At 42.6% G+C, this 13,102-nt stretch overlaps 1 protein-coding gene across 3 annotated transcripts in view; it reads right to left on the bottom strand.

Annotated features, from left to right (window-relative positions):
• SMG7 (SMG7 nonsense mediated mRNA decay factor) overlaps nt 1-13,102 on the bottom strand; it is a 52,956-nt gene that overhangs the window by 21,392 nt on the left and 18,462 nt on the right. For all 3 annotated transcript variants that reach the window (XM_080348967.1, XM_080348965.1, XM_080348966.1), the window contains exons 2-9: nt 10,603-10,634; nt 9,188-9,305; nt 8,130-8,262; nt 4,947-5,118; nt 4,025-4,096; nt 3,162-3,312; nt 2,695-2,830; nt 108-270 (exon numbers count right to left, since the gene is read on the bottom strand). In XM_080348967.1, coding sequence (XP_080205093.1) covers nt 108-270; nt 2,695-2,830; nt 3,162-3,312; nt 4,025-4,096; nt 4,947-5,118; nt 8,130-8,262; nt 9,188-9,305; nt 10,603-10,634 — 977 coding nt within the window. The remainder of the gene's footprint in view (nt 1-107; nt 271-2,694; nt 2,831-3,161; nt 3,313-4,024; nt 4,097-4,946; nt 5,119-8,129; nt 8,263-9,187; nt 9,306-10,602; nt 10,635-13,102) is intronic.

Genomic DNA, 13,102 nt, shown 5'->3' on the forward strand with positions numbered 1-13,102 from the left:
CATCACTTACACAGCCATTAAGCTCGATGCTGACAGCAAATTACTAATGGATTCCATATAAAAACCAAAGAGAAATAAAACAAAAATTAATTCATTTTCCTACTCACTGAAGAGAGCCAGCAACTGCGTCCAGCAGAGCTGCTCGTCCTGGCTGTAGCTATGCTGCTCCGTTTCGTTGCTGAAGTCTCGCAGGTGATGGAGTTGGAACAGATTGATAACAGTAATATGGACTAACTGCTGAGAGTTGAAGGCCTTTTGGAATAACAACCTCTGCAACAAAGACACACGTACAAAATACGTATTTTTATTTGGCAAAGCACACGCTTGAAAGGATTAGTAGTTGCTACTTCACTGCTTGACTAATGTTTCTGCCCTGAAGGCGACATTCATTCTAGATTTTATTTTCAGGTTATCTGTGTTAGCGCAGCATTGGGCTTCCCAAGGGGACACAGGCAGACACGCACTGTTAAGTCAAAGGTTTTTGCTCGTACACCGACTCACACGCATGACAAACCAACACCCCCTTGGATACAGTTCTCTTTCAGACTAAGTGCGACTTTAATGTTGCAATGACAGCCTTGCAATGCAAGAATTGCGGAGGCATGTATATCCACTGTATTTTTCAGTCTTTGGAAAAAACAGCACAGAGAAAGTGACATTAAGGAAAAAAAAAACACCCCAGGAAAATGTAATACTGTGCGGTTTTGTATTAAAGACTAATTCCACATCTGACTTCATGGATCATGGAATGGCATGGTGGACTAAAAGAGCACGGGCTATTCACAAATGCATTTCAGTAACTATGCTGTAAAAGGCACCTTTCTCAGAACAGGAAAAGAAACTTCAATGCTTTTTTTTTAGCATTGTGGAAAAAAAACCCTAAACCACAATAAACTTATCTTCAGACACAACAGTCAGGGAGACAAGTGGATTAACCAGCATAAGCATCAGGAAGAGGTTTTAGCTCCATGTTCAACCTTGATTTTCAGTAAAGGGCGTGAAACCGACAACTCAAACCAGCAGAGCTTGTCAGGAGCAGAACCATGGGCCTGGCTGAACACTCCTAACCCCGCCACTGCTCTCCTAGAAAATTAAGCCTTATGTTGCATAATATAAACAACAAAGTAATCTAAGCAACAAAGCCAGGCTCAATTAGCTCTCTTTGAACACCCAGGATCAGTTCAGAAAAATTAGACTTTTCCACATGCCTGAGCAATGCTCATAATTATTGATTATAAGCATTGTGAAAAAACAGGACTCATTCCACAGTCACACACACAAAAAGAAACAATTATTTAATTTTAAAACAACATTAACTCCCAGGGTTCAAGCAGCTCACATTGAAAGCTCCTGCAAATCACAAGCCATGGGTTTTGTCTGTTTTATTTGAAGGAATGTTTGGACCTTGGTCTAGCAGCCCAATTCAATGCAAAAATGCAAACAGGCACTGTAAAGAACATTTGCAATTCTTTATCTGCTAAGACCATTTCCCGCTTTCTTAATTTTGAAAAGCACCCACTACATTTGCTCTATTGAACGTACCCATACTACCTGCTCATTTTCCACAAATGCAGATGCTGAAGCAGAGCAGTTCCCAAAAGGCATATAACAGTTAACATAATGCCCACTTTGAAACTGTACTACCTTTTATAAATTCCTTACAAAATTCTCTTTGTTTCAGTCTTTGCTGTATTGTTCAACTTAATGAACTGGCTATATAATTAATGGGTACTTCTGTATTTTCCAGAGGAAACGTGTTCTGAATAGTTCTAGTCCGCACACAAATTAAGGTTGTACTGGACATAGTTTTCAAATGCAAACTGCGGTCAGGAGAGACAAGTTTTCTGAGGAAGGTTAAAAGAAGTCTTAATAACCAGTGGGAGTGGATGAATGCCATCCAAAAATGAAGCTCTCAAAACTCCTTAGGCAACTGCACCAAGACTTGCCAGATGAATCAAGTACTTTTCACAGATATCCAAGAATCACAGAATCATTTGGTTGAAAAACACCTTTAAGATAGAGTCCAACTGTCAACTTCATGCTACCAAGTCCACCTCTAACCCATGTCCCTGGGAACCTCATCTCCGCATCTGTTCAACCCCTCCAGGGATGGTGACTCCACCACTGCCCTGGGCAGCCTGTTCCAATGTTTAATAACTCTTTCTGGGAATAAATTGTTCCCCAGATCCAACCTCAACCTCCCCTGAAGCAAGCCGAGGCCATTTCCTCTTGTCCTGGCACTTGTTCCTTGGGAGCAGAGCCTGATCCCCCAGCTCCAAGCTCCTTTCAGGCAGTTCAGAGATCAGAAGGTCTCCGCTCAGCTCCTGTTCTCCAGCTGAACCACCCAGGTCCCTCAGCCGCTTCCATCACACTTGTGCTCCAGCCTCTTCCCCAGCTCCATTCCCTTCTCTCAACTCACTACTGCATGTTAAAAGGCAGAAAAATCAACTGTAGTCATTGATTTCTCCTGTATTTTCACTAATAACGCAGTACATGCCACACAGGAAAAAAATCCTGCTGTTTGCAGAAGTCAACAGAACTATCCAGTGTCAGCTCCGGTACAAACCTTCCATAACTGGCTATTTGAGCTTCCTGTATTTTAATATGTGAAAAAATTATTGGACTGTAATTTCAGAACTCAGCTGCTAAAAATAGTCTCCTCAATACACTCATTAATGTGTTGCTAGAACTAACCTTGAACTGTTCTTCCAGCTTTTCTCGAAGAGGGCTCAGCTTCTCCAAGCTCTTACTCAGGTACACATGGCCATGGAATTTAATAAATGCCTTGATGAAGTCAGACACGCTCCATCGAGTCTTCACCTCATCACGACTACATTCAGAACAGAAACACTCGACTTCAGTCTTTGGAGTTAAACACAGCTGCACATAACATTACGAAGTATTTCTATGGAGTTCAAGAAAAGAGGAATGTCCGTGCAAAGCTACTTTTTCATGGTGGCACAAGATGCTTGTTTTCTGCATTTATTATTCACACTTGGGAGCATCCCAGACACAAACACTTTTTTGCTTCATACATGTGTAAGGGGTTGAGAAACTTCTGGTTTTACTACCAAATACAAATAACTTCTGGCAAGGCAGGTACATTTGGAAGAAGTCTCCACCACCTTATCCGAGCAGAAGCACATTATGCTTAGTCTTACCTTTCCAGTGCTTTAGAAAGTGCTTTTTGTAGGTTAGTGGAGGCAGCTGGGAAAGGAAACTTCACAGCAATGCTTCTGCAGTAGTAGAAAATTGTGGTCAAGTGGTCTCCTTTGGAGGAAGCTAGAATAGCCAACTGATTATAAGGCTGACCTAAGGGAGAAAAAGACAAGTTGAGTGTGCTAGGTTTCACAATAAGTGTGGTCAACTTAAAAGGGAGCACAAAGTCCTAAAATCTTCAGCATACAAGGTTCAGATTCATTTGCCGATTCTTTTACTCCAGCCTCATATTGGTATCACTGAAATGAAAAAGCATCCAAACTTCCAGTATATTTTACCTTGTTTGGTTGTTGTGGTTTATTTTTCTTTATTTTATTTTTTTTAAACATATGCTTTAAAATGAGCAATAAATATGGTATAAAAAGCTAGATACCTGAACTAAAGAAGCTCTTCACTTGCATGAGCAACTTGAAAAGTCTGATTTTAGCGACTGAACTTTACAAACTGGCATGTGAGCAAACAATAAAAAATTCTGCTGGTAGACAAGTTTTCATTCATTGTATTTTATAACATATGAACGTTGCACAGTATAAAGTAGCATTTGTGAAGCCTTAGAGTGAAGCTGTTCATTAACTCTTTGTTGTTTGGGTTTTCTTTTAATCTTCACAAAAAGGAGACAAGCAGCACGGATCAAGCAAACAGCTATTGTCTAAATGATTTACCAACAGAGTTTGTTGCAGGATTGTTTCAGGTATTTGGGGAGGAAGGTTTATATAAAATCCCCAGTTTCCAACTGCCATGCAAGAAAATCAAAACCCTAAATCTTCCTGTGGAATTATGAACATAAAAGGTATCCCAGACTCACCATTAGAAGGGACGAGCTGAGCTGCATGTCTGTAGTAAGACTCTGCCTGGCTGGTCTGATTCCTATAGCGAGCTAAGAAAACAAACACAAAATAAAAACAAGTTGAGACAAAAAATTCAACTCTCCTGCACCTACCTAAATACAACCCAGTTTACTTGAAGAACATTTTACTGTTGTTTTAGAAACAGGCATTAGAAGAACATATAATTAAACCAAGCAGCGTGAAATTCAAAATGTTGAATTTTAAGGTGGTTCTTTTTCCTCAGATTCTATTATCACAGCTTATTCAGAAAGATGTTGTGCCAAAAGCATCACCTCCAGACAGCAAGAAATATTTTTCATACTACTTTGCACAATCAGCAACCAGATCTACTTTTAGGTTATCACAAAAGCAACTGCAAATTCCTGTGAAAAGAGAATTTTCTACAACACATAGTTCTACTCTAATAAACAAAGAAATAACCCTGTTGAACTTAAAGTAGAAGAGAAACGTCGTTTATGAAAGGCTGAAATTCTAACTGTGGCCTTTGTACACAAGAATTAAAAGTAATGTTCTGAAATGGAGAAGTACGCTAACCTGCTGCAACAAGCTTTTGTAATCGTTGCCGGTTTCGACATTTCGCTGTGCCTACCAGCTACAAAATGATTAGTACACCAGAAGACAGATTCTAGCAAGTCACTAGAAAGCTTGTGATTAACTGTCTCCACGCGTTAATGCGTAACACACATCAGAAAGGTCTAACAGCATCGCTTTCCACACCTTTCCCCCTGCAGCAACCACCAAACGTACAATCAGCTACCAGCTGTTAATTTGAAGTGCGCTCGGTCTCAGAGATGCCCAGGGTACACACAGATCTCTCTTCATGAGGGCTGAACGCAGGTAGAACGCAGCATCCTACCTCTTTTTCCTTCAAAAACTCACCGATATCTCCCAGGTGGACAAGGCAGTGCTGGCAGATGTAAGAGCAGGAGCTAGACTGCGGCTTCACTATGGCGCTGGTGTGCGTCTGTTTATTGCTAATGATCCCCAGCTGGGAAGACTTTACACGACACGGCAAGTCTACGTTAAAAACTGTGCACAATTCCTGCAATAACTAGAAAAACAGGTCTAGTTTAGTAGCAGCTCAAGAGAGTAATCAGAAAAGCATTGAAACAACAGGCAAAACTAACAGAGCATCACTCAGAGGTGTGGATTAGTTAACCATGTTTGAAGTGAACGAGCCTTGGTTACTGAAAGAGAGACTTAAAATTATATTCTCCATACAGAAGTCATTGAGCTCCACACTGCGTTATTCTGCTCAGAACCATGAGGAAAAGTTTTACTTCTGTAAAAGAGAGCTGTGCATCCCAAACGAGCAAGCAACTTAATTTCTGCGATACTTAAGTTACCAAGCACACATCAGGAGACTGAATATCAGAGATCTGCAAATCTTGTCAGGTTTTATGTTCTCCTTGTTTTGTTGTTGTTGTGTTTGGTTTAGTTTGTTTAGTGTTTTTTTTTTGCTTTGTTTCTCTTTGTTTGGTTGGGTTTTTTTGTTTGTTTGCAGGTTTTTTGCTTTTGTAGTGTTTTGTTGTTGTTGTTTGGCTTTGTTTTTTTTCTCCCCTTGTTTGGTTTGTAAATAGGGCACTCAAGAGGAAGACATTCTTTTTAATCCCTTGATGAAGCAACACCATTCTCTGGAAATAACGGGAAGGAACGCCACGGATCCTCCAAAGCACCTTGTTCCAGCATAAGAAACAGCACTACCCTGACTTAAACTTCAGCACCAAGTTTGTGAGCAACACCAGGCAAGAGTGGCTAACAGCTCAGGGGCTGAGCTGTCAGGAAACCTTTGTGCCAAGCTAACAGTGAGACTCTTTCAAAGAACAAGGCATCAGCTACTTGATCAAATATCTTAAAAGCTGACTAAAGGAAAATGGGAACTCTTCCACTCTAATTAGCGCTTCTGAAGTTTTTCACAACGAAACTCCAGCAAACGCTCCGGAAAGTAACAGTAACCACATAGCGATGAAAAGTGTTTGTTCTACTGTGTTACAAGTTGAAAATGAAAGTAAGAATTGACAGACTTTCTCCCTGCTGGGAACATAATCGGTCTCCAAATAAAACAGACCTGCAGGAGGGTTCTGCTTGCAGATGAAGGCGCATTGAAGGGGTGACAGAGATGAGCTCTCTGTCAACGGCGAAAACTGCGATGAGGTGCTTTTGCTTGCTGCAGGAAAAGGTTTGTGTTACACTTCCCTCCCCTTTTGCTCTGTCTTTTATACAGTAGATAAAAATCCCCAAAAGAGAGGGAACTCACAGATGAAAGCTGGATAAAAGAGAGAAACTTGACAGCTTCCTACATGCTGAGTGAGGAGGATGCATGCTCCCTTTCAAAGATGTCATTTGCACAGGCCTCGCAGATGGAGAGCAGGTATCTTGCCTGAGCAAAATATTTAAACTAAAAATGGGACGATTAACATCACAGTAAACGGTGAAAGACAACGCAGTTTGTAGTGTCATACACAAAATGAGCAAAATTCCCCGGTACACTGCAGGGAAGAACAAAGCTTTTGCAAGACAAATGCTGGAGATGGAAGAAAACCCTTGGCAACCCCACCACAGCCTGTCAAACTGGCTGCTTCAAATAAGAAGCTTTCCAGAAAACAATGCCGAAGGGGAAATAATAACGATAATCACACAGATTGGGGCGGGGGGGGGGGGGGACACCCAAAAAACCCCAAATAAACCAACCTGGGGTTGTCTTGCAGATGTTCAGAATCAAGGTAGGAACTGATGTGGTAAGAATGACCTACTGTGTGTGTTGTAACCTGAGGCAGGGGCAAACCAGCCACAAAGCCTAGTCAGACCAATACCTGAGACAGAGGATTCAGCAGTGACAATGCTGCTGAAGCATCCACCAAATGAGGGGGGAAAAAAAGGAAAGAAAGGCAAGTTATCTATATTATGGTCACTGCCACACACTGACTCTTAATCTCCATAATCTACGAGCTGAAATCTACCATTGGAAAGAGAGTATGGGCAAAAAACTGACAGTAAGGAAGAAATAGATGAAGAGGAGTCACAACCCTTCTGCAATTAACTGAAAACCCTGCAAAAGATACTTAGCTCAAGAGCACTCAACAATCCAGCTTTGGTTAAGGGGAAGAAAAACTCCCACAAATGAAGTTTGCAATTCTAAACAATGGTTGACAAAAATATAGAATTGAGACTGAAGATGTGCTTGTAAAGCCTGAGAGTCTTGATCAAAAAAGCAGTAAGGCATCGTACTTTATAGATGTAACACAATACTCTTGGGGACATCCACGCTACTTACACACACAGCTGTAGTGGGCACTAAGCTATTATCATTAAAAGAGCTGCATTCAGATATGTGTGCAGTATGTACACAGACGGTTCTTGGAAAACTTAACTCTGTGCTCACCATTGGCACGAGGAGTTACAAAGAGCCACACAACAAAGCACAACACATTAAGCCATCACACAAATCCTCAGTGCATCCACATTTTGGAATTCTGCACCTGTTTCTGAGTGACTGGAGCCAAGAACAAAACTTATCTTTGTCGTAATTCCTTCTTTTGAAAAGAGGTCCCCTGCATAGTGAAGGATAAACAATCTCCCATGAATTCAGACATAGTCATGAGAAGGTGAATGAGAATTTGTAGAGAAATAGCATGAAAAAAATAAGAGCACAATGAAACCATCATTTAACATGTTTGTTGGGCTCAGGTGGGGTTTTGTTGGTCTTTCTTTTAAGACATTACAATTAAAATATAGAATTCTTCACCACAGATTACTACAAAGACCAGAGTAAGTGGTTTCAAGAGGGACTGGTGAGTCAGTGAAGGCCAGACCTCCTCATAGCCAGATGATTCAGGTACAAATGAGCTCAAGAAGGCAACAAATGTATACTCAGAAAGCAAGAAACTAGTTTTTCATGCTGGTATGATACCAGAGCTCATTCCTCACGAGCAGTGGCTGGAGCAGCACAGGAGATCTAACAGCCACAGCTTTGTAAAGGACCCACTCGCCAGCAGCGTAAGGCTGAAGCACATTTTCTTCCAGACTATGCAAATATACCACAGACATTTATTTGCAACTCACCTGTGTGTAGAAGCCACTAGCTGCCTCTAAGAACAGAGAAAGGTTCGCCTGAACTTCACTCCGATTTGGATTTGCTCTGTTTTTCGCCTGACCCTGCAGCGTTGTGATTTGATTTTTAAAGGCATGATTCCAACTGCAAACAGAAGAAGTGTTTTCCTTTTTTTACTTTGGAAGTGCCTTATGCAGACAACAAAAGCAACAAGAAACTGTTTAATTACATAGCATCACATGTGAAAATGAAGTATATTCAAGTTCGGACAACATTCAGATTAGAAATAACGTTAAATATGGAAGAATTACTGGTCCCCACCTCTCACAACTAGAGAAACCAATCCTGATACTGTATAGCTAACAATGTAACACCATCAATATTTGCTTGTAATTGTTCTGGTTTAGGCAGCATTGCTCTCTCTTCTGAAAACAGGATGTGTGGTATAAAAATTCGAGTTAAAAATCATTCAGGATCTGGAGGCATGGACAGGATAACTCGGCCAGCCTGCTCATGCTGGAAGAACCACATCCTTCTCTTAACTAAACCTGTGACAAGCCAGGTCTGCGTCTTAACTAAAAGGGAACAGACTTGGGGCATGGAGAAAACCCAGCAGGATCTTACCCTGATTCTTCATGTGCCTTGAGCACCCTGGCCAAGTTCTCTCCTGATATTCCCCCCTCTGCCCAGCCCTACCTCAGAAGGCTTAAAGTCAGGGTCTTTAGCAGCTACTGAACTCCTGTTAGATCCGACTCAAAGGTCCAGGTGATTATATCATCAGGCAAATCCCCTCCTTTCTGGAAATTCCAAACTCTCCCTTCCATCTGGCTCACCAAAGCCTCCTCCTGCCTGACACAGCTGCTGCTGACTGCCAGAGGTAAAGTACTGACCTACTGAACGCTCTCCATCGACTCTGCAATGCGTTCTCATCTCTCACCCACAGCACAGCTCTCATTTTAAAGGAAATAGGACAACCATTTCACAGGACACAATCACTTTCTAAAAGTCTCTGGGTTTCCTGTACATCAGCCTGGATTACATATACACATGAATTTATTGAGGTACTTACAGGTCCTGTTCCACTTTTTTATCCAAAGCATATTCCAAATCAGTCACTAGCATTTTCTGATATAAGTCCTGTAGAGCCTGTCTGGATGTCCAGACTTCTGCTGGACCCAGCTTTGAATCTGAGCAACAAAAAAACAAAGACACAACAGTTTTTGTAACACTCAGAGTTATTCCAACTGATCTTTCACCCACTCACCGAAGGAAAGAACATAGCACAGTGTAAGGTGTCAAACACACGCTTTTATCACAGATTCATCAGAACAGTGAAATACAAGAATGACAGAGGGGCTGATCACTGATTAACTGACCAGTCTCCTACAACACCATAACGAGACATGAGCAAAGGCAGCAGCTGGGAAGTTGAAATAAATTAAAATAACCAAAAAAAAAAAACCAAACCAAACAAACAAAACAGATACAAGGAGGCGATTCTCTGTAAGTCATTAAGCTGCAGAACCTCTTGCCACCGGATGAATTTAGAAAAATGTCCAGAGTCGCCTGAAAAAATTATTAGGAAAAAAAAAGTCCATCAAGGAATGCTAAGTAGGACAGTCCCTAGAGCCAGCGCTCTTGGCATTTAGAAGAACACACTGGGCAAGCGCTGCTGCATGCTTGCCATTTTCTACCTCTTTGGTAGCCATCTGCTTTCTGTCACTGCGGGAGAACACAAACGCTGTTCCCTACTCCCCGAGCCTAATTTCCCTGTGAAATCACCCAAGCTGGGGCTGCAGGAGCACAAGGGGCGGCCTCACCCCCAAGGAAGCTGTTCTGCTGAGGGTGTAGCTGCTCCTGCTGGGTTAAACGGATTCAGGCAGTTAAAATGTTCCTGTGGGGACCGCACCACCTGCTCTGTGTACGCACCGAGGCGGTGAGCGCAGTCAAGCACAGGTTCATTAGACAAGCTGCTTGCACTGCTTGGCTGATACATTTATATAAACCATTTCCATTTTTCCATAAACATGTACAGCTTAGAACAGAGATTGCAGCATTTCGTAGCATCACTTTCATAACACCTGTGGTAGCATTCAGATCATCATTTCCATTAGTCAGGTCTCTCAAAACCAGATCTTGGCTAATCCCAAGCACAGCAGTGCCTGTGGCAGTGTGGGCAGGAGGCTCTTTCTCATCCCCAAAAGGAGAACACAATGGGAGAGGAGCAGGAACATGATCTCCATCTCCAAATTTTTTAAAACACTCCAAGTCAACTTCAAAAATACCTGTATTTTAGACACAGGAAAGAAGGGTGCAGCTGTTGAAGTGCTATTCATTTAAATACAGAGGACAAACCTTCAACATAACGTCACTCACTTTCCAGAGAATTCTTAGGAATGATAAGCATAAGGAACACAGAAAAGGCAAACAAAACCAGGAACCAAACATGAGCAGCTAGATCAACTGTATAATAAAGGCAGTTACCTGTCATGTCAGCCTTCAGGACTTCTGCCTGCCTGTAGGAAAGCAATAAAACAATAAATCAGAAACAGACTGATCAAAATAATTGAATTATGCTAAAGTACATTCATGCAACAGTGAGTAGAGGACGTGGAACCAGCTCCATAGAGGCTGCCTCCAACCTCCACTGCCATAGTTTACTCCCTGCAGTAGAGATTTGAGCTACTGTTGTTGAACAGTTTTATTTCTTCTAATTCACACCAGAACAAAAGTCAGGTCTTTTCCCTGCTTAGCCTAAGTCTCTTTCAGAAAAATATATAAACTAGAAAACCCTTACACTATATTCGAAGCTTTACCTGGCAGCAGTGTCCTGCTGATTTTAATAAGACCTGCTTACCTGTAACTGGAAATTTGATAGTAACTCCAAGTTGCCACACATCAAATGCAGTAGCCAACCGAGAATGAAGCAAACTCCCATGGGTGCCTGTCAGCACATCACCACAGCCCTCCTGCCCCTCTGTCCGGCACTAGATTGGAAGGGACCTCAAAAGATCATCTAGTCCAATCCCCCTGCTGGAGCAGGAACGCCTGGGTGAGGTTGCACAGGAAGGTGTCCAGGCGGGTTTTGAATGTCTGCAGAGAAGGAGACTCCACAACCCCCCTGGGCAGCCTCGGCCAGGCTCTGCCACCCTCACTGAGAAGTTTTTTCTCAAATTTAAGTGGAACCTCTTGTGTTCCAGCTTGATCCTATTACTCCTTGTCCTATCATTGTTTGACACCGAGCCTGGCTCCATCCTCATGGCACTCACCCTTTATATATTTATAAACATTAATAAGGTCACCCCTCAGTCTCCTCCAAACTAAAGAGCCCCAGCTCCCTCAGCCTTTCTTCATAAGGGAGATGCTCCACTCCCTTAATCATCTTTGTGGCCCTACGCTGGACCCTCTCCAGCAGTTCCCTGTCCTTCTGGAACTGAGGGGCCCAGAACTGGACACAATATTCCAGATGTGGTCTCACCAGGGCAGAGTAGAGGGGAAGGAGAACCTCTCTCAATCTACTAACCACTCCCTTTCTACCACACCCCAGGATGCCATTGGCCTTCCTGGCCACAACGGCCCAGTGCTGGCTCATGCTCATCCTGTTGTCCACCAGGACCCCCAGGTCCCTTTCCCCTACATTGCTCTCTACTATGTAATTTCCCAACCTATACTGGAACCTGGGGTTGTTCTTGCCCAGATTTCCTTAAGGAGAGGCAATAAAAAGACAATGGCTTCCCCAATTAACCCCCTCCCTTGCACTGCCTCCCTAAAATCATGGTTTGATCAGGTTTTCAAGAAAAAAGAACATACAGAACACACAAACAGAATGGTAACTACAGAGTGCGAGCTTTCCACACCAGACATCTTCCTACTGTACAAAATACCTACCTCCATCCACAAAAAAAAAAAATAGATGAAAGTCACACTGTGTCTAAAATGAAAGTCAGATGCCAGCTTGGGCAAGAACGAAGAGCTAGGAGAAAGCAGCACCTCAACCATAAAGAGGTTTCAGACACAGGTATATATGCTCTCCTGCCAATGTGAAGTTGTGGTGACTGTAAAAACAGTTTTTCAAGTTGTTCTGGGTTCTTCTACCTATTGGCCACAAATTATAGGGAAGGTTTTGAGGTCCACATCAGGATTCAAAAGATATCGTACCAGTGTCAGTGCTTCGCTAGGGTGATGCATGTCGGTAAGTCCCTTCACAAAATTTCTGTTTATCAAATGAAAAATTTATCAATAGCAGCTCACCACAGTGTACCATCCAAGAAGCAATGGGATGCTCCAAGGACATTAATGTAAGAATATCTTAACTGGTGTCAGAAGTAAATCAGCACGCTCCTCACCTGCTTCACAAATTCCAACTTTTTTTAGTGGATTTCTTTCAAGAATGCATTAATACATTTTTTTTCAACTAACAACAGGGTACGCTGGAAGAAGATACAACCTATTCTTGCTGGCAGACAAGCAAGGAAAATTTTAGATATTGTGTCATGAGAAAGCTGAAAGCCCAAGAAACATTTCTGCCTGGTCATCACAGAGGTCAGAAAAGGCAGCTCAGTGATGCCCTCCCCAGCACGGTGGGTAGCAGGATGGAAAAAGCAGGTTTCTACCCCCTGCGCAGCTAAGAGGAGCCAAGGAAGGACGGCAGTCTCTGCGTGCTGCACCTCAGGAGCCTCTGCGACTCTGACCTGCACGTCTAATCGAGCGCAAAGCTGAGCCTGTTCTGCGATGCTCTGACTTGGCAGTTGGAAACGCCACTGCTCAGAAAGAAGAGCTGAGTTGCTTCGATGCAGAAGTCTCCCTTTTTTAAACGGCCAGTCAAGTTAATACAGTTTGGCTCGCACTTTAAACACCCGCCAGTTCTGCAAACTTTTTATTTGAGCTGAGAACACAATCTGCATTGCCAAAGTCATGAATCCTACCGAGACGCTCAGCCCAAGAAGGACACACAGTGCTGTTTGGGCAAAGCTGAGCCCAAAAT

The sequence above is a fragment of the Nesoenas mayeri genome (genome assembly GCF_963082525.1).
Source record: "Nesoenas mayeri genome assembly, chromosome: 8".
NCBI classification, from domain to species: Eukaryota; Metazoa; Chordata; class Aves; order Columbiformes; family Columbidae; genus Nesoenas; species Nesoenas mayeri.